The sequence below is a fragment of the Callionymus lyra genome, chromosome 2 (assembly GCF_982586985.1).
Source record: "Callionymus lyra chromosome 2, fCalLyr1.hap1.1, whole genome shotgun sequence".
Taxonomy (NCBI): domain Eukaryota; kingdom Metazoa; phylum Chordata; class Actinopteri; order Syngnathiformes; family Callionymidae; genus Callionymus; species Callionymus lyra.
In genome coordinates, this window is record NC_141819.1 from 38,654,102 (window position 1) to 38,674,720 (window position 20,619).

At 37.7% G+C, this 20,619-nt stretch overlaps 3 protein-coding genes across 4 annotated transcripts; 1 reads left to right on the forward strand and 2 right to left on the reverse strand.

The window, feature by feature from the left end:
• Positions 1-63: 63 nt before the first annotated feature.
• Positions 64-1,847, reverse strand: ptges3l (prostaglandin E synthase 3 like). The gene is made up of 7 exons (XM_087785072.1): positions 1,758-1,847; positions 1,578-1,691; positions 1,452-1,518; positions 1,287-1,385; positions 613-702; positions 479-538; positions 64-415 (listed from the first exon to the last, which is right to left on the reverse strand). Exons 1-7 carry the CDS (start codon positions 1,799-1,801, stop codon positions 407-409), a joined length of 483 nt encoding a protein of 160 aa, XP_087641198.1. The 5' UTR covers positions 1,802-1,847; the 3' UTR covers positions 64-406.
• Positions 1,848-2,648: 801 nt separating this feature from the next.
• On the forward strand, positions 2,649-8,636 carry kat7b (K(lysine) acetyltransferase 7b). 2 transcript variants are annotated; one of them, XM_087785064.1, is made up of 14 exons: positions 2,649-2,800; positions 3,497-3,650; positions 3,740-3,988; positions 4,072-4,154; positions 4,245-4,328; positions 4,413-4,511; positions 4,749-4,859; positions 5,493-5,684; positions 5,760-5,849; positions 6,625-6,765; positions 6,852-6,945; positions 7,567-7,713; positions 7,774-7,880; positions 7,972-8,636. In XM_087785064.1, exons 1-14 carry the CDS (start codon positions 2,783-2,785, stop codon positions 8,071-8,073), a joined length of 1,671 nt encoding a protein of 556 aa, XP_087641190.1. In that variant the 5' UTR covers positions 2,649-2,782; the 3' UTR covers positions 8,074-8,636. The 2 variants fall into 2 exon arrangements, with proteins under 2 accessions (XP_087641190.1, XP_087641191.1); XM_087785065.1 differs by having other exon boundaries at positions 3,800-3,988.
• Positions 8,465-9,154, reverse strand: LOC148086914 (uncharacterized). Its single transcript, XM_087785073.1, has 5 exons — positions 9,044-9,154; positions 8,870-8,957; positions 8,774-8,803; positions 8,664-8,708; positions 8,465-8,553 (listed from the first exon to the last, which is right to left on the reverse strand). Exons 1-5 carry the CDS (start codon positions 9,152-9,154, stop codon positions 8,465-8,467), a joined length of 363 nt encoding a protein of 120 aa, XP_087641199.1.
• Between the last annotated feature and the right edge of the window lie 11,465 nt (positions 9,155-20,619).

Genomic DNA, 20,619 nt, shown 5'->3' on the forward strand with positions numbered 1-20,619 from the left:
ATACTGTCAACAAAAGTCTGATTCTGATAAAGTAGACACAAGACACAGTATAAATCATGAAAGTAAGATGTTGTTTTATTTCTGGATAAATGGACACAAAGTACAATGAATACATCATAACAAGTTTCCCACTACAATGTAGCAAACATTTTAACCTGCATTTTATCCCCACAACTCGATGATACACTTTTGTTTGAATGTGTATTAAAGTATCTTTATAATATTACGACCTTCCATGGAATAATTGTTTATGTTTTATTATCAAATAACGATATATCACTGTACAGAATTGCAATAAATAAACAGATATAAAAGCAAAGAAAAATAACTGGGGACATCTCAAATCACGAAGACACACAACAAGCTTAGACGATGAACTGTGTCTTGTTTATGCTGTTAAACATCTTCAGTCAGACTGCAAGAGAGAACGACAGTGTTAAACATCAAACTTATGTTTCATGATGTTTACTTTGCTTACGTCACTCAGGTCCCCCATATCAGGCGTCTCTCCTTTGTTTGTGGCCATTTCTTGGATCATCTGAAAAGTAAAAGAAGGATTTCACTTTGATATTGTGGATAAAAAACGTTTTTTAAACCAAGAACATGACTTACATCCGCATATCTATCAAATTCTTCTTTCCCTTCATCTTCTTCATGCTCCCAGTCCCTCCAGTTGTCAAAGTCGACAGCGATCCAACTGGGCTGCACATAGACGAGGATAAAATCAATCCAAATTATTAATAACAAGAAATAGCATAAATATTAATAATATCAAAAGGATATATGTTTATTATCAAGGTCAACCTAAAAAAACTTTCAATATTTGTCATACTCTTGTATTTTTAAGAATTTTATTTCTAGATTTTTCATTTTAAATTGACAAACACTTTATGAAAATTCACAAATTATTGTTTTGTTTTATGATCATGAACAACAGTGATACTCAATTGATGGTCTTGGGACTGTTACTGTTCTGTGGGGCATTTTTTTTATCAGCACACACTGAAAGAAAGAAAATAATCTATATAATTATTAATCTGTTTAATAATCTACATCATTCATTTTCAATTTATTATTACACTTTATTATTACTTACTTACTAATTTGTTAATGTGTTTTGTTTTGAAAAAAGATGGTATTATCTCTGACATTATATCAGCCTTGACTCTCCTATAAAATGTATTTGAATTTACATGAACTTGTGTTTCAGTCACAGTTATATCATAGTATGAATGTGTTCCTGCTGTTATGTTGAAGTTATATAGAAAGTTAGTAAATTGCATTACTTTTGCCGGATCCTTCTGAAGTCGAGGCCAAGCATAATCTGGTTTCACCTTCCTCAGCAGGATGTTTATTGTGCGGTCATAGACTCGTTCCCTGGAGTCCTACACAAAGTCAATGCAGGAAGTGATGGAGCAAGAAGCTGAAAAACTGTAGCCATGGATACTCACGTTGATTTCGACCGATTCATAGAAGCAGAGCTCGTTGTAGAAAACATCGTCCGTTTCGTTTTTACAGCTGTCGTGAGAACAACGGTCAGTTTTAAAGACTAGTCAAACACAGATTAAAGTTCATACCACAAAATCATTTTGTCCTTCTGGATATCAACTCGAACGTCTTTTGGTCTTTGAACCCTGAAGTTGATAGTGACATATTTCTTTCTGTCGAACCAAACTGCATTTGCCGGCTGACTGAAAGACAAAATGACACATTTTAAAAGTCAAGAAAGTTACACGTTCCACCAGGTTCTCACCTACCTGTCCTCTGGCCTCACTATTTTGAGCTTGTTCGGTTTGCTCATGATTAAAAACAGAGGGAATCTTCTCCTTCAGTCAAAAGAAAAGTAGAAAGCATGTGTGGTGTGTGTGTGTGCTGCTTTCGAGCTATTTAAAGACCATCAGCTGCTGGGGAGGAGGGGGCTCATCTGCCGACCTCCTCCACTACCCTTCATGGTCTGGTCACAGAAGTCTCTAGAAAACAGATGTATTCTCTGGACCCTCCGAAGAAACATCAATGTCAGTCACCAAAAAAAACAACCTCACATGCTAAAAAGGTCATTGGTAGCTGGTTGTTATATTAAACAGAAAACATTTTTTTAAAGGAAATTAAACTTTATATACGTCGAAGTACTCATACATATGACGTTAAAGTACTCATACACATGTAAAAGTTTTTCAGGTGAATATAAAATATGGTTTTGTAAGCAATTGAAAAGTACTTGTGCAACTAGAAAAGTAGGATTTTAAAAATGATAATACTTTGTTTTTCTAAAATGTACTGTATTTTTCTAAATATGAATCACAGATAAGGATAAAATATATTGATGCTTTTTTTTTCAAATTTATAATGGTAGAATATGCAGATAAATGTAAACAATATTTTCACAATGTCTAATTGTATTTACCGTAAATACAAAATAATGTAAACGCTGCAAAAACTCCAAAGGCAAACTCTGAAATGGAGGACATGTCCGTGTATGAGAGGACGTAAAGTTCTGTGAATAGATTACGCAGATGATGTAAAAATAATTAAGAATAAGAATAATCACGTAGAACATGAAACAATCTACAGGTGGAGTCGTCCGTAGAAGAGTGAAGGTCTCCCTCTAGTGGTTTAACGCGCAATGTGCAGTCTTTGATCACCGGAAACCCACTAGGAGTCACTTTATCTCAGCCGTTGTAGCGGTTGGTTACAGTTTATGTAGTCTATATTGCTTAATAAGTGAATAAAATAAACATTTACCGCTCGCTGTTTACACTATACGACACCGAACCAGCCGAGAATGCCACGCAGACGAATGGTGAGTGCGTCAAACGAGGGGAAATTAGCATTAGCTTGTTAGCATTGATGTGTTTCTTTCTCGCTCGGAGAGAAACAGTACATAGTAAATCTTCGGTTAACAAAGATTAGTTAAAATGGTTCCACAGATAATTTAACTATATTTTTTTTGGTTGGGTAATGTTTTGTATGGTTTGAAGAATAAGTATAAATATCTCCCCTGGAACATATTTGCCAAGATGTCAAAGGAAAAACAACAAAATGTTGTCTTGAGGTCATTATTGGTTTATTTAATATATGCCGAATAAACCTTTCCTTTTTGGGGGTTGTTCCTATGCCAACGGGAACCAGATATCCTACTAAATGAACTGAAAACACCAAATGTTAGCCAAAATGCTGGATTTTCGAATGTAGCTTTCTAGCGCGGTCAGTGAGCAACAAATGAAAGAAGCTAATATAGTGTCAAGCTAACAACACAAGCTAGTCTATTGTGATCGCCTGGATTTAGCTGAACCTTTACAAGTTAATCGAGCAAACGATTATTGTGATTATCAAAAATAATATATCACTTGGGGATAATTTAGTTTTCAATCATTGGGGTAGGAAATGAAAGCAGGTTTTTTTTATTTATTGATACCTGCTTTTTTCATGTTGCTATAATGACTTGACATGTCTGAAACTGCACAGAAAATATTAAGTTAAGTTTCCCCTCCTATAGCAAAGACATATACCTGGAAGTGGGTCAGATGGAACAGAAGACTCGGACTCGTCTGCGGAGAGAGAACAGACAAATAGCTCAGAAAGTGATGGAAATGCCACCAAGCGTCAGCGTCTCACCAGAGCCTCATCTCGCCTTAGTCAAAGCTCTCAAGGTTAGCAAACCTCTTCTCTCATCTACAGTAACCCTGATAAGAAATGTGAAAAGATTGAACTGAAATGTTTTTCTTTACCACTTCTTTAGATACTCCAGATTTGAAGAGAGCTGCTGATCATGATGAATCTCCACCTTTGACGCCCACAGGAAATGCCCCGTCCTCTGAATCGGAGTTAGACATCTCCAGCCCGAATGCGTCTCATGACGAGGGTCACTCTAAGGATCAGGCCCACAGAGATGCAGACAAGGATCCATCCAATCGGCCAAAACGACGTCGGTGCCACGAAACCTACAATTTCAACATGAAATGCCCGACACCTGGATGTAATTCCCTTGGTAAAAGCCTGAACTCATAAAATGGACTTTATTTCTCTTATTGTTTTTTAATTATTTCTAATATGATTTTGTTATATACTTAGGTCACCTGACAGGAAAACATGAACGCCATTTTGCTGTATCGGGTTGTCCTCTTTATCACAACCTCTCTGCTGATGATTGCAAGGTGTTTTATTTGTTTATTTCTTACATATATATGCACTCGTCTCTTGTGTTGGGCTCACTGATGCATTATTTCCTTTATCATTTCTATTAGGTGAAAGCAGTCAGTCGTGAAAAGCAAGAGGAAGAAGTTAAAGTGCAGGAAGAAAGCCACTCTCGCCACGCAACTCGACATCAGGTATGTAATTGGTTCATTTTTAAATATAAAGTACTTAAAGCACTTACATATAGCAGTATATAATATGTTATTGTTTTTTTCCAGACCCCAACATCAAGGCAGAGCAAATACAAAGAACAGGTGGTGGAAATGAGGAAGGGTCGGAACAGTGGACTTCAGAAGGAGCAAAAAGAAAAGCATATGGTAATTTTTTAATCTTGTGCCTTAATCAATGTAACCAATGGAGTCTGTAGTTTAGGCAGCAACAAGAATGATAAACAAAAAAAGTAGTAAAAAGTTTATTGGAAATTAAATTAGTTATTTACTTTTATATGGCATTTGTTGATTTTACTTTGTAGAAAGATGGTTGTTGTAAATCAGATGTGTGGTCCTTGTATCAATAATGTGCACATTTTTGAGCCAGTTCTCTGCCTTCCCCAGGAACATCGTCAGTTACACAACAACACCAGAGAGCCTCTTCTGGACAACATCACCAGTGACTATGATTTGGAACTTTTCAGAAAAGCTCAGGCTCGTGCCTCTGAAGATCTGGTAATTTAACTTTTTTTTTTCTAATATACTCTAGTAGTGCTGGTGATTAGGGTGTGTTTTGTCAAGAATTTTGCGATTCCATATGTACACGATACACGGGCTATAGCCATATACCATATATTGGTATACTTTACTTACATGTATATATTTGCAGTATTGTCGAGTACTTTACTCTGGTGTTGCAGAATTTACAGACCACATGACTCTTGACGAAATGAAACTGCTTTCATGTGTTTTGAAACAAATATATGTCCAAACATCAGCTTTAAATGCGGCTGGAGTTGACTGTATCCTCCTGTCCTCGGTCACCGCAGGGATATTGCAGGATTTCATTGTTTCTATAGCTGCCGAGGATATAATGACTTCAGCTAGCTTGCGGCAGGAAGTTTAAATGGCACACAAAAATTACGCCAAATATTTGCATTTTAATTGTTTATAAATAAGAAAGTAAAAATAAATGTCTTTATTTTATCAGAATCGGAATCTTTTAATGCCAGTCTCGAAGCCCCCAAATTTTACAATACAGTAAAAAATATGATGCATCAGGATAACAACATTTTCTCACACCCCTACTGATGATATTAGAGAAATCCTAACTTCTTCAAGGTTGTTCTAATGTGTTTTTGTGTCCAGGAGAAGCTTCGAATCCAGGGTCAGATCACGGAGGGCAGTAACATGATCAAGACCATCCTGTTCGGGCGCTACGAGCTGGACACCTGGTACCATTCCCCGTACCCGGAGGAGTACGCACGCCTCGGTCGCCTCTATGTCTGTGAATTCTGCCTCAAGTACATGAAAAGTCAGACCATTCTGAGACGACACATGGTGAGGGGCCACATCTTTATGGACCGTCTGTTACTTAAACTCCATTCTTACGACCGTGTACTGATGTGTTTCTAGGCCAAATGTGTGTGGAAACATCCTCCAGGAGATGAAGTTTACAGGAAAGGAGCCATATCTGTGTTTGAAGTGGACGGCAAAAAGAACAAGGTAAGAAGACGGACCTGAAGACTGTGTATAGTATAGTAAAATGTAAAATAATTTAGAGTTATTTCATTTCTTAACTGTAAGGCGCTATTTTTTCCATTTCGTTAAAACCTGAGGCCTAAACAACAATCTGGCTGATCGATGCATTTTGCGGATTAACAGCCTCCAGGAGGCGCTCTAGCAGGAAGGGAAAGAGATGGTAGAGGAATAAGAACACATTATGTGTGCAGGCTTTTCCCTGACTTTCTGGGACTCCTGTGTCTGTCTTGATCTTTTAAGTATATATAGTTTGTGATTGTTAAAGTGCTTTGTGACCCTGAGAGAAGCTCTAGAAATGACCATTACTTACGGAAGATATAATGTACAAATGAAGACAATAGTTTGTTTTTGTTTTGCGCATAATACAGTGTTTAAAATGAAAGCTGATCGATTTGGCCATTCAAGAAGGAAATGGATATGAACGTAAGACAGGTGTCAATCAATCGATGGTGATTTGTTGGAGATGGCAGCGTAAAGAGCTGACTCGATGCAAAAACAAAAAAGATTCCAGAGCTAATAAAAACCGATGGCATGAATCTGATTATTATTGTTATCCAGCTGTTATTCCGTCTTTTTGGAAAAAAATAAGTTTTTTAATTAAAACTGTTTTCTGTCTTCCATCTTTATTTGTTAATATCTCATGTTAAAACGTATATAAGGGAATTCTTGCTTTTCAGATTTTTAGTCAAATGTCTATTTTTTATCAGAAGAAACATGAGGTTTTGTTTTGTTTTCTCAGATCTACTGCCAGAATCTTTGTTTACTCGCCAAACTCTTCCTGGACCACAAAACTTTGTACTATGACGTTGAACCTTTCCTGTTTTACGTCATGACTGAGGCCGACAACACGGGCTGCCATCTCGTCGGTTACTTCTCAAAGGTGAATGAAAACTCTTTTTAAATTGCTTTTCTTACTCTTGTTGTATTTGTACACTGACTTGTGATGTGTTTTGACTTTCCTTTCAGGAAAAGAACTCATTCCTCAACTACAACGTGTCTTGTATTTTGACTATGCCGCAGTACATGAGACAAGGCTTCGGCAAAATGCTCATTGACTTTAGTAAGTAACGTTGTTTTATCACAGGATTAGATGCTTAAATTATTCCTAGCAACAAAAGATGCATTTTATTCCATGTCCATGCATGCATTAAAAAAAACAACTATGAATTTTGGGACATTTAGCCAAGGATAATTTTTAATACCACAAGCTCACAGCGTGAAGATTCTATATGATATATTGTTCAATACAGTTGCATCATTTTTGTGACTTTGTTAAGGGACATTGAATTTAAGAGAAATGTTGTGATTGTTCCACTCTCATGTAGTTCAATGTATAAAACAGGAAATAAGTCCAAACATCAGCTTTGAAGGCACCTGGAGCCTGCTGTATCCTCTTGTCCTCAGTCATTGACACGATCTTGTGGGATTTCTTTAGCTGCGGAGGATGTAATAACTCCTGCCATCTAGTGGACAAATCGATAATTGCAGCACTCTTAATTGAATATAAATAAACCGAATAAGTTTATCATAAAAAGAAAAATGTGATTTGAAAGCCCCCCCCCCCCACCTTGTAGAGATTCATTAGGATATAGGGATGTCTTTAGTCAGGCTGTGCTCCAAGAAATTCCCCTGATAATGGGCAGACGATTCATTGGTTTGTGCTGTGCTTGGTGTGCTTCAGGCTACCTGTTGTCCAAAGTCGAGGAGAAGGTGGGTTCACCAGAGAGGCCTCTGTCTGACCTGGGCCTCATCAGCTACCGTAGCTACTGGAAGGAGGTTCTGCTCCGATACATGCACGACTTCCAGGGAAAGGAGATCTCGATCAAAGGTTAGCCTTCAGTCCAAACACCTCCTCTGACCTTCACTAACCATGTTTGTGTTTGTGCAGAGATCAGCCAGGAGACGGCCGTCAACCCCGTGGACATCGTGAGCACGCTGCAGTCGCTGCAGATGCTCAAGTACTGGAAGGGGAAACACTTGGTGTTGAAGCGACAGGTGGGACGACGATTCTATTTTCTTACAGTCCACTTTATACCATATTCAATATTAGCTCACTCTACCCCCTTGTTTTTTACCCTAAATCCAGGATCTGATTGATGAGTGGAAAGCGAAGGAGGTTAAAAGAGGAAATGGAAACAAAACCATTGACCCAGGTTCGCTGAAGTGGACTCCTCCCAAGGGCACATGAGCCGAATGATCCCTCCCTGGAGCAAGAAGCAGCTCAAACCTACTAACTTTCTATATTGTATTTACGTCGTCACACATCTTTTTATAACATTTTATACACATTTCTCCAAAATTTCCAGTTGGATCCTGGATCTTTTGAATGAAAAACTCTGAATGTTCTCGGGATCATGTGTTCAAGTGGGAAAAAAGCGACACATTTGTAAAGTTTTCAAGTTTTTATTTCATGATGGGCTTGTTTGAAGAACATTTATTTAGAAAGCTGATGTTTTGAATAATTTCAGGTTCTTTGGTTGAGATTGTATAGTTAATTCCCCCCCCCCCCCTGCACACCTCCTCGGTCAATGTCCAAGCATCAACCCCTCCTCTGCCAAAGAGTGAGAGCCAAACTGGGATTAGAAGTTCATCATGGGATCAGTTACACTACCTTGTGGTTTCTGTGAAACATCGGCTGTCGGTGCAGATGGAAAGTCTCCAGGTTCATCTGTGATCGATGACATCATCACTGTTACACGTGTTCAACGACTTGGTATTTTTGAAATCAATAAAGTGGCCCCGATATTTTCATCTGCTATGAAGTGTGTGTTTATTTACACTCAGAGTGTGCGCTTCTTCCCATCAACGATTCTCCTTTCTTTCCTGTCGATGAAAGATAAACCGTCTCCTCATCAAACAATCGGTGTGTGATCGTCAATCTGACTTACTTCTGTTGACCTTGAGTGACTTCCTGGTGCCTGAAACAAACCAGCAGGGTTAAAGGTTAGCGGCTGCTCAATGAAACTGGTAAATGACTCAGTCACCCCAGCGCTTGCCCATGAGTCCATAGAAGCGATTCACTCTTGATCTCTTCCACGCCGCAGCCATAGGAAGGCTTCTCTGGCTTTCATCCTGTTCAGTTATTTTAGTTGATCACATTTCGTCAGGTAACGGTCATCCTGGTATAAATATTTTCTACTTGGATATTGATGACTCACCCACGTCTGGAACAGTTCAGGAGAATCTTCCACGAGGCGAGAAAGTGACAGATCCGTAAGTACCAAAGTGCAAATAGTCAAAACAAGAACCGGAATCTTCCAGTTGTCCATTTCCAGAGCATATAAGATGTGAGTCGGGGTTTGTTCTCTGCTCAGACTGTATACACGCAGCATTTATACACACACTCACATGAACCCGCCCCTTCAGCAACCCTCCCACTCTCAATATATTTGTACAAGACCCTGAAGACCAGGCAACACTATTCTCTCCAGCTCAATCCTCAGACAGCTACTTGAAACATTAAATTAAATTTAATGCTGAAAGATCTTGTTCCGACCACCTTGTGACTACTGCAGTGGTCAGCACCCGTGACTCAAGTGTCTCAAGGCGAGTTAATGCAGAAAAATGGCTGAAGTCATGAGGTTACCTAATATTGTCCAGTAGAGTTTTATTTATTATTGATGTTAAAACATGCCGACTTCATCTAAGTCCCTTGATCATTTATCAGTGTCGTGTGTTCATATATGGTGTAACTTATCCTCATTTTGTTTATGTTCACCTTCAAAACATTTAAAGTAGCAATTATTCACAGGTTGGTAAGTTAAAGTGAGCTATTAAAATAATAAATCATCTGAGAATAAACGTCTGAGAGCATCTCTGCTACCCAGTGATGCTATTTTGTCAGCTCTTTGAACCCTGTGCCTGTTGTAAGGGGCCGTCAAGCCAATAGAAATAAGAAACAAAACCTAAAATAAAATGTCATAATGCCATTTCATAACAAAATAATATCAAATATGATAAAAAAAAAATTCAAACAATTTCTTCAATTTGCTTCAAAATTATTTGAAGAAAAAATAAATACAAAAAGATAAATAGAACAAACAATAGTTAGCTATGAGAGGCTACACGATCCTACTTGGACCTCATGAAGGCCACATGAATGATGTCAAAGGAGCACAAGGACAGAGCTTAAATAACCTCGACTAACATAACTAGTATGGTTAATCTGATTTCCTGGATCCTCGTCCATCTTGTTTTCTTCTCCTTTGGGGAAATTCAACCCAATTAAATCCAATACTTCTCTGCTTCTGTGTGATGTTCTGAGCGATAACACGACAAAGCTCAGTTGAATAGCTTGCATTTCCCAATTTAAACAAGCACACGTGCTGAAGAGTCCAAACGAACAAGTACCAATTACAAGAGCATTCAAACCAGGAAAGGGAGGACATTTTTGTGCGACACTGAAGTAGTGAACTAGTTACAAAGAATCATCAATCTGTTCTCACCGAGGTTCAAAACATCCGCGCATAAACCAACAAGGTAAACATGTCAGAAATTAACCCAAATGCGTGTTCATTAACTTGAACAGTGGACAAGGTTCTTCTGACCCGGCTCATCATCGAGGAAATTAATTCACAGTAAATATTGATTTTGCACACTGTAGCCTTTATTGTGGTTTACTAGTTTGTCTTCGCTTTAGCAATATTATTATAGTCGCATGAATATATTGTTTTAATTCTAAAATTCGGAAGGATAGGTTTGTCTAAAAAGATATTTCTAAACCGATGTATAAGCATCAAATTCTGGAGAGCATTGACAGTTTCTTGAATTGAATCAACCAATAACTTCAGAAGCAAGAGAAATGGATGTCGAAATCAGTTAAGATGAAATTAAATCTGCCGTTTGCCAATTTCCTAATAGTATGGAATGATATGGAATAAGTTCTATGAATTGCATTTAGATTGAATTGCCACTGGTGCCTTTAAAAATTCCCTTCCTAAACCGCAACACTGTGTGATGCCTTTGAATGTGTGCATTTGAATAAAGATTGAGATGGCACTTAGGTTTCAACCTGCAGAATGTTGAGTTTTGTAGAAATATGTTTAAAGAATGTGAACCACCAATAATATAGCATTTATATAGTAGTAATATAGGGGTAATATAGTAGTAATAAAGTAATAATATAGTTGCAATATAATAGTAATGTAGTGGTAATATAGCAGTAATAAAGTAATAATATAGTAGTTATATAGTAGTAATAAATGGTAATTTAGCAGTTATAAAGTAGTAATATATTAGTAATAAAGTAGTAATATAGTGGTAATATAGCAGTAATAAAGAAGTCATATTTATATATATAATATAAAGTAGTTATATAGTAGTAATAAAATAGTAATAAAACAATATTTTGACAAATATTCAACTGAACATTACCTTTAGAGTTCCCACCGACTCACCTATTTGTGGAATAACATCACCAGAATAACGTGAACAACATGAAAAAACGATGAATTATTTGAATAGAAAGCACTTATTGAAAGATGTAACTTCTGCCTCTTCTGCTCTCTATTTGGACGTATTAATGCTATAAAGATTAAAACATTTTTGAACGTAAATATTTATTTGAAATTCCCTCGTCTTTCCTTGTTCATTCCATCAACATGCACTTTAATTGGTGTACACGCATGAGCATCCAGTTTTTCAATGCAAGGTTTTTTGGAATCAGTAACAATAAATTCCCTCTTTCTCCTGAATTAAGACCAATTAATAACCATATTCCATATCAAGGTGTGTCGTAATAGATTAAAATGTATTATATAGTTTTGTATTGTATTGATCTGATTGTGCCTGAAAGATCTGGTTACATTTCTTGACTTCGAATTTCATTTATATATTCATTTTTATTTCTATTTTATTTAAGTTATTTATTTACTTTTTGAGTTTTTGTTACGGAACGGTCATCCATTAATTATACTGTATATATATATTTCAAAGTTCCATAGCTGGACTAATTGTAATTGTAATTGACAACTATAAGTACCTCGGTGTGTGTCTGGACAGTAAACTGGTCCTGCAACACAGACCATGTATATAAGAAGGTTCAGAGTAGACTGTACTTTCTGAGGAGGCTTTGATCATTTAACATCTGCAAGAAGCTCCTCTGCATGTTCTACCAGTCTGTGGTGGCCAGTGTTCTATGCTGTGGTGTGTTGGGGTGGGAATGTGTCCAAGAGGAGTGTCAACAGGTTGGACAGGTTGATCAGAAGGGCTGGTTCTGTGGTTGAAGTTGGACTCACTGGTGACAGTTGCTGAGAGGAGATCACTGAACAAACTACTGTCCATCATGGATGATGACAGTCATCCTCTGAACACTGTCATCAGTGAGCAGAGAAGCAGATGGAGAATGAATGCTCCTACCCAGGTGCAAAACAAATAGACTCAAGGACTCATTCATTCCTCGGGCTATTAAATTGTACAATTCTGAGTTCGGGGGCAGGAGTGCAGTGAGAGTATCTGGATGTTCTGTTCTATGTTAGTCTATGTATCCTTTGTCTTTGTTGTTTTTCTTTGACCTATGTTCTTTATCTTTATCTTTAGACTTAGATTGTGTCATCTTGTTCTTTCTCTTTATGTTCTTCTTCATATTTTATTTTTTATTTATTATTTTTTATTGTTTATGAAAAGTTGCTGGCTATTGGAAAAAAAACAATTTTCTGAGGGATCAATAAAGTTTTACCTTACCTTACCTTAACTTACCTTAATTTATTGTGGCACCTCAGGGGCAGCTAAATGCGACTGTGTAGACTTGAGTATAATACTTGTGAGTATAATCGTAATATTGAATCGAATTATTGTGTTTGGAAGTGTGCAGGTGAACTACATGAACGCTTAAAATGATAATTTAACTGTGTCGGATATTTTCTGGATGTTTATGTCACTTGTTTCGTTGTCATTATCGTGTGTGTAACAGAATAAAATCTCTTGTTATGAATATGTTGGAGAAACTTACTTGAAGCTTGAATTATATTTACAACTTCACTGAAGTGCCAGTGAAGTTGTACATATATTTTTTAATTAAAATAATTCTGTGAGGAGGTGTATTTATTTTAATTGTAATCATCCTTTTTTTGCTAACAATAAATAGATAAACTTTATTGATCATAAAACACTAGTTTGCTCTTGTTTTGTATGTAAAAAAATAAACATTTTAAATTAGAATTCACCAGAAATCGAATTCCATAAACACCATCAAAAATATATATATTTTTAAACCAATAAATCAGCCTTTAACTTCAAATTACGACTAAACTAATTCTGTATTCATTACAAGTAATCATTTTAAAAACTAAAGTGGAGCTGAATAAAAATCAATTGCGGTTCAGGGGCCAATACCAGCCGATTCTGAACCAGAAACAAAACTTCAAGCTCACGACATCACAGCCCTGTCATAACCCGTCTCTTTGTGATTCTTCCATTTCAAATGCAAATGTTGTGTCTGTGATTTTCTTTGATTCTCTCCTTCATGTTTGGCCTCCACACTGTACACACAACCCCAGTAATTGCCTTTCAGCTCTAATTGTCCTGCAGCTCGTCTTGTTTCCAGAAGCACCTGCGTTTGCTTCAAAGCTTCCGGCCGTGAGTCAGCTTTGTTTCAAGTGGGGGTCCTCGTGGAACACAGAGCTGGTAATTGACCCTCCAGAATGTTCTGTGGAGCGTGTTGGACGACAGGAGACCCTCATCGTGCACAAAAGCGAGGTGTGTGAAGATCAGCAGATACTTTCTTAAGTGTGTTATTATCTCACGAGTGGCATCACTTCACTTGTGATCATGATCCATATCGCTGCTGCGTCTTTGGTACGACTTTTGGACTCTGTTTGAAACTCATCTTAGATGTTGCCGCCATGTTGCTATTCATGATAAACGATGCAGTTAGTTGAGGTCAGTGAAGTCAGTGAGGACACCAATAAACAAATGGACATGTTTGTTAAATATTGCTGCCAGTCGCTCTGTAGCTCATGATAAGATGGATAAAACTTTCTAAAACATCTAGAGGTCTCCTTCGTGAATTGTTTTTCCAGCACACAGCAACACAGACGTTAGATTCATAAAACAAGAACAAGAACAAGAACAAGTGCAATAAAAAGAACAAAGTGCAAGATCTAAGTATAAAGAACATAGATAAAATATTAACATAGAATATCATCTTCTTTTCACTCCACTCCTGCCCCCAAACTCGGAGTTATAAAGTCTAATAGCATGAGAAATGAATGAGTCCCTGAGTATATTAGTTTTGCATCTGGGGAGCATCATTCGTTCTCCATCTGCTCTGCTCACTGATGACAGTGTTCAGAGGATGACTGTCATCATCCATGATGGACAGTAGTTTGTCCAGAGATCTCCTCTCAGCAACTGTAACCAGTGAGTCCAGCTTCATGTGTTATAAGAATTGGCATCTCCACCAAGTTGTTGGGAGAATGAGTGAAGTTCTCGATGCCTGGACAGAGTGAAAACAACCAGAGTCAAAACTTGTTACTCGCGAGGGGAGACACTCAGACCGTAGAGACCATGCTCAAACAATATCAGTGAATAACGATCTGTGTCTCCCTCACGCTTTTTATTTAGTTTCACAGCTACGTCAGCCACAACCAGGCTGGAACAGGTTTACAGATACGATGAACGTTGATTAGAGAGGGCACACACGCTGGCGGGGGTTGATCTTCGGTTGGCAGGAATAAGACAAGAACCATCTACAGTTTGTGGGTTAAACGTCATGGTATGTGGTTTCATCAGTAATGATGCACAAGTTTTATCAGTAATGATGAACAAGTTTTATCAGTAATGATGAACAAGTTTTATCAGTCACGAGGCACCGACTTGTGAGGGACAAACATTTTGATCACTTAAATTCTTATAACATCATGCCAACCACAGAGCCAGCCCTGCTGATCAACCTGTCCAACCTGTTGACACTCCTCTTGGACACATTCTCACCCCAACACACCACAGCATAGAACACTGGCCACCACAGACTGGTAGAACATGCAGAGGAGTTTCTTGCAGATGTTAAATGATCGAAGCCTCCTCAGAAAGTACAGTCTACTCTGAACCTTCTTATATACATGGTCTGTGTTGCAGGACCAGTTTACTGTCCAGACACACACCGAGGTACTTATAGTTGTCAACTATCTCCACCTCGTTACCTCTGATGGACACTGGACGTGGCTTTGTCCTGGACCTCCCGAAGTCCAAGACCAGCTCCTTGGTCTTTGAGGTGTTCAGCTGCAAGTGGTTCCTCTCACTCCAGTCCACAAAGTCACGTATTAGACTCCTATACTCGTCTTCGCTGTTGTCCCTGATGCATCCAACAATGGCAGTGTCGTCAGCATACTTCTGGACGAGACTCAGCTCTGAGTTGTAGCAGAAGTCTGAAGTGTAGATGGTGAAGAGGAGAGGGGCCAGTACTGTCCCCTGAGGTTCTCCTGTACTGCACACCACAGTGTCAGACGTGGTGACAAACTGTCATGTTTATCACCAGATAATTTTTTTCGTCTTCTATTTATTTGTGGATTGGCTATGATAAGATTCATCTTTTCTTTGTCCCACATTGGGACATTGAATACATCTTATTGTGACTCTTGGAAGACTTACAAAGGATAAGAAAAATATATTTTCTTCTACTGTGGGGCTAATCCAGATGAGAGGACGGGGCTTCATGTTTGTCGTGTTGTGTCTTATTACCATTAGAGGTCAGTCAAAAAATGCACCACAATTTAATACGGCACTGAGATTAAGGCAACAGGAAAATCTTTACCAGATGAAATTGCAAACAATTCCATTCAAAAGCACCTGGGTCACAATATAACCTGATCTAACCGACTTCTGATCTACATCATTTATGATTCAAGTGTAATAGCTCTTTTATTACCAATTAATGTCATGTATACAACTTCTTCATACCATATGTTACTTGAATACAAATGTACTCTAACAGCTGTTGTATAAGAATTGTATGAATTTATGTATAATTTAAATATCTTAATATTCTGGATTAGCACATCCTTACCTGTATCTTAATATTAACTTTCAAGTTATGATATACATATTTTTTCTATTTAGGTTTTACTGTAAAAGCACTTGAAAAAAAGAACAAAATCTATTGTTTTAGTTCATTAAATAGCAACGTGTGAGGTGAAAAAACAACATACATTTTCTATGGTTTACTGTAAGGCAGTTAAAGGCAGAACATGTTGTTGGACTTCTGAAGGTGAAGACTACAAACACTCAGCATGCTGATGTTTTCACTCATTTTAATGTCTTGAAGAACTAAGACAATAGCCACGACATTTTATTTCATTCTGCATTTAGCTACACTTATGTGTGAGATTATACATTCATTTACAAGCACTTTATTTGCTATTTCTTGACTCTTTTTTTCCCTTCGTTATTCACACTCTCCTACCAGCAGGTGGCGGAATAGACTTCCTTCACGGGTCCAGTAAACAAAACCTAGTAACAATTGAGCAGAAAGTTCAGTGAATGATTACCAATTTATAAACTTTTGAAACAATTGTGTAACTCCTGAAACAAAAGGACACATTCTGAGATCATCAGACCAGAGTTGGTCAATTTATTTCAAAGTTTGTGATTTTGTTTAATAGATTATTAGTTTTGCTACACATTTATCAATCGAGTAACACATTCGTTAATTAATTCAAACATTTGCAAAACTGAGTTGCATTTGTGGACCAGATACACTTGTGTTGAATATGTTTTGCATTTGTGATAAAGTGACATTATTTGACTTGTCTAGCAACGAACTGAGTTTTAAGATATTTAATGATCAGCGATGTTTATATTGAAGCCAATGGCATAATTCACTTTGAATATTTTGGGCTGAATATTTTGTTTTAAACATTAATATATATTGATAATAATTTATATTATCTCTATTTTTTATTTAGGAACACAGTGTTATGTCGCAAAGTCCAGCAGGGGGCAGCATTGTTTCAAAGATAAACATCCTCAGGCGCGATGAGACAAAAGATACTTTCCAGTCTTATTTATTTTCATTTGTTTATAACCTGCAACAACTGACCAAGATTTGTGATGGTTTCCTCTCTTTGAATCTGACGAAACTTTGAAAGAAATACAAATATAAACTAGTTTAGCAGCATAAAATAACGTGTTGATAGACATGTTTTATTCAGGATTCCTGTTCTCGTGTCTTATTCAGTTTACTTTTCATTAAAATAAAAACGTCCATCAACTCCTAACACCTATATTAAAGTTTAAATTGATGAACACACACATATTCCAGTGTTTTATAGTTATTTTCATATAAAATCAAAGTTGCAGGTGAAAGTAAAGATAGCATTTTCTATCACTTTTGTAATGATTATTGAATCATTCCTTTCATTTTAAGAGCGTAAAACCAGGTATAGTTCACCCTTAACTTAAGGACGAATTCATGGTGGATCTTGGTTGGCCTGGTGAAGTTGTTTCAGTGACCAGGACCAGTCATGAAAGTGCGTTTGCATGATAGAGACTTATCCATACACACTCTAAGCATGTGTGACATGAGACTGTAATTACTGCTTGTAGTTTTCAGTGTTTCTTAAGTCTCTCCACACTTTCTTACTCCTTAAGTTGTTTTTCCCATTTGACTCCCTGTGGCCCTTTAGTGCGGTTTTCTCTCGAGAAGCATACATGTGGTTCTCGCAGTCTTTTTGAGAATGAAATACCACCGTCTGCCTTTGCACGCCGTCCGGGAATGGCCGCTTCAGGCTGGCGCTGTGCTGTTTCCTGCTCTCCTAGACGTGGACTGATGACTTTTTAAGTCATTTGTGTCTCCAATACCAAGGGACGGTTGGTGCTGCTCACACATCGGCAGTTTTCTGTCGACTTCTTGTCACAGCAGACACGCTCCTTGGAGGTAATGTCAGGTGGCGGCGGTTCAAGAAGAGGCTCCTTCAAACAAGAGCGGCATCAAAGCGTTCACGTGGAACCAAAGAGCTTTGATCGCATCGTTCCTGCCGCTGGATTCAAACACCAGTGAGCCTCGACGCTCTCCTGCCAACTCTGGCTGAGCTCTGTCATTCACCAGACACTCTGAGTAGAACACCTTAAGTTGATCCCTTTTCATTGAGAACATGTATTTAAAAAGTCCTGATGCTACTTATGGTAGATTTGTTTTGAGGATAAAAGGACAAGAATAACACTTTTGCAATAGATCAGATTAGATTAGATCTGACTTTATTAATCCCTCTGGAGATCTGCTTCGGTACATTTGGTTTCCAGTTCAAAGCAGACAACAAGAACAAAGTGCAATTAAAAGAACAAATTGCAAGGGATGACAAAGTGCAAATATAAATAACATGGATCAAAGGTAATAACATAAGGAAAAGGATACAAAGACTAACATAGAATAAGATCTACTGACCCAAAACACCTTTAAGTCATATTTTTGTGTGTCAACATCACTTCATTCTTTAACACTTTATCAAGAGATATGAGGGCAGTACTGCATAATAAACAATATTAATCAATAGATCAAATAAAAGTAAATACTAAATAACATATTTTTGATAATAAAATGTTGCCACCTGTCAGACAGATATTGAATGAGTGTTAATACATTGTGAGATTATTGAAAAGCTTTGAAAAACTATGATATATACTTTTATTTGAATTTTTTTTAATGCAAATACTGTAAGTACATATTGTTTTCTAATATTATTAATAATCATACATTTTATTCAAGAGCCACTATAATGACTTTCAAGGACACTAAAGGGGTAGAAAGTGAAACGAAAAAAGTCATATAATACAATAAAAACAAATAGCAAAAGCCATTGTATAAAAAAATAGAATGTATTGCAACAAAAATAGTTTTATAATGTTTATTTCCATCCATTTTATGTAGAATCTTTGTTTGTCTCGGACATTATCAGTTATTGCTTTTAAACTCACTCTGTTGAACAGGAATCTTCATCTCTTTCTAAGTGACACATGTGAGCTCAATATAGCATTAGCCTCGTCACAACGGTGGTGTCGTCATTACCCAGAAGCCCCTCTGTAAGGTGTTCAGTCCGTGTGTCGATAGTTGTGATACTATCACTCGTAGGGTACATGGAAGTGTTCAACTGAAGGTTGACATCAGGACAAGTGAGTGAGCTTTGATGCCTGTCAGTCATGGCACGAACATATTTGTGTTGCTAGCTTACATAACTCGGCGGTAATTTCAAACAGTGCTGATTGAAATAGTTGTGGAGCTGATGACGTCTGTTATAATTATCCAAACACTTTCATCTCTCAGGACACAATTGCTTCTGGAACGTTCAAATACTCTTAAAGTGCCACTGTCTTTTGTTCACTCGTCAACCTTCGACCTGTTAGTGTGTCAGTGCTTGTCCTGACGAGTCATTATTTCAAAGTAGGACAGTGGTTTGAGAGTGTGTTCTGGAATCTTGTTGTTGTTTTCTGGTCATATATATTGAAAAGTGTTGATGATTTGTGTGGCCTGATGAGAGAAGGCGCCGCAGCATGGCTGCCTTGATGCTGGCTTCTGTTTTTCTACTGCTTGTGTTGTGTGTTATCTTATTTCATCCTTGTCTTCTGTGCTGACACCACAACAAATTCCTGTGTTGTGTTTACAACACTGGCAATACAAGTTTCTGATTCTGAGACGTAACTTGACCTTTGACCCAGGAGACATGAGCTCACGTTCATTTTGTTTTTATTCTTTTGACTCGGGGTGGATGTTGTTTCTCTGCTAATGTTTCAGAATCTAATGAAAATGAATATTTCAGGAAGGAAAGTAAAGTGAAGGAAGCGTTGGTACTTTCAACGGTTCTTTAGACTCTCTTGTTAGAGTTGTGATGTGATGCTTGAGTTCTTCATTGTGTTGTTGTAACACAATATCATCGCAACCATTATTGTATTAATGATATACTTTCTGATTATCTCCTTTAAATCCATCCATCCATCCATCCATCCATCCATCCATCCATCCATCCATCCATCCATCCATCCATCCATCCATCCATCCATCCATCCATCCATCCATCCATCCATCCATCCATCCATCCATCCATCCATCCATCCATCCATCCATCCATCCATCCATCCATCCATCCATCCATCCATCCATCCATCCATCCATCCATCCATCCATCCATCCATCCATCCATCCATCCATCCATCCATCCATCCGTCTATCCAGCTGTTCGTCCATTCATCTATCCGTTCCTCTGTCCATTTGTTAGTCCATCTATCTGTTTTTCCTTCTATCCATCTTTTCGATCTGGGCCATTTTATCTAATCCTATCCTATAACCATTTAATCTCTCCATCTCTTCTCACGTATGTGCTTTAATCTCACCAAACATGTCACGATGCACCATGAAGTAATAATTTAGGGACAAGACGCCGATACATAGAGGGTTCAGCAATATTGTATTTTGATCTGGAATGGATTCAAATCCATATGAATGAGAATCAAAAGTAATTTAGACTATACTAAATATATTATTAACAAAGTAAAATCCGACACATGGACGAGTAATTCAAACTGTAAACGTCTCTTACTTCTGAGATCAGTGTCCAGTCCTTTGAATCTCCCAATGGCCTGTGCTACAGTCGCCCTGGCTTCCCTGACGCTCTCAGTCTATACGGAGTTGGTAGCCAGTCACCAATTCATCCACAAAGCCCCTGAGGTTTAAAAGCCAAGTGCATAATTGCTTCTTAAATCAATCTTCAAAATTTCTGGGCCTGGACTCATTTCACTCCCGAGGTAT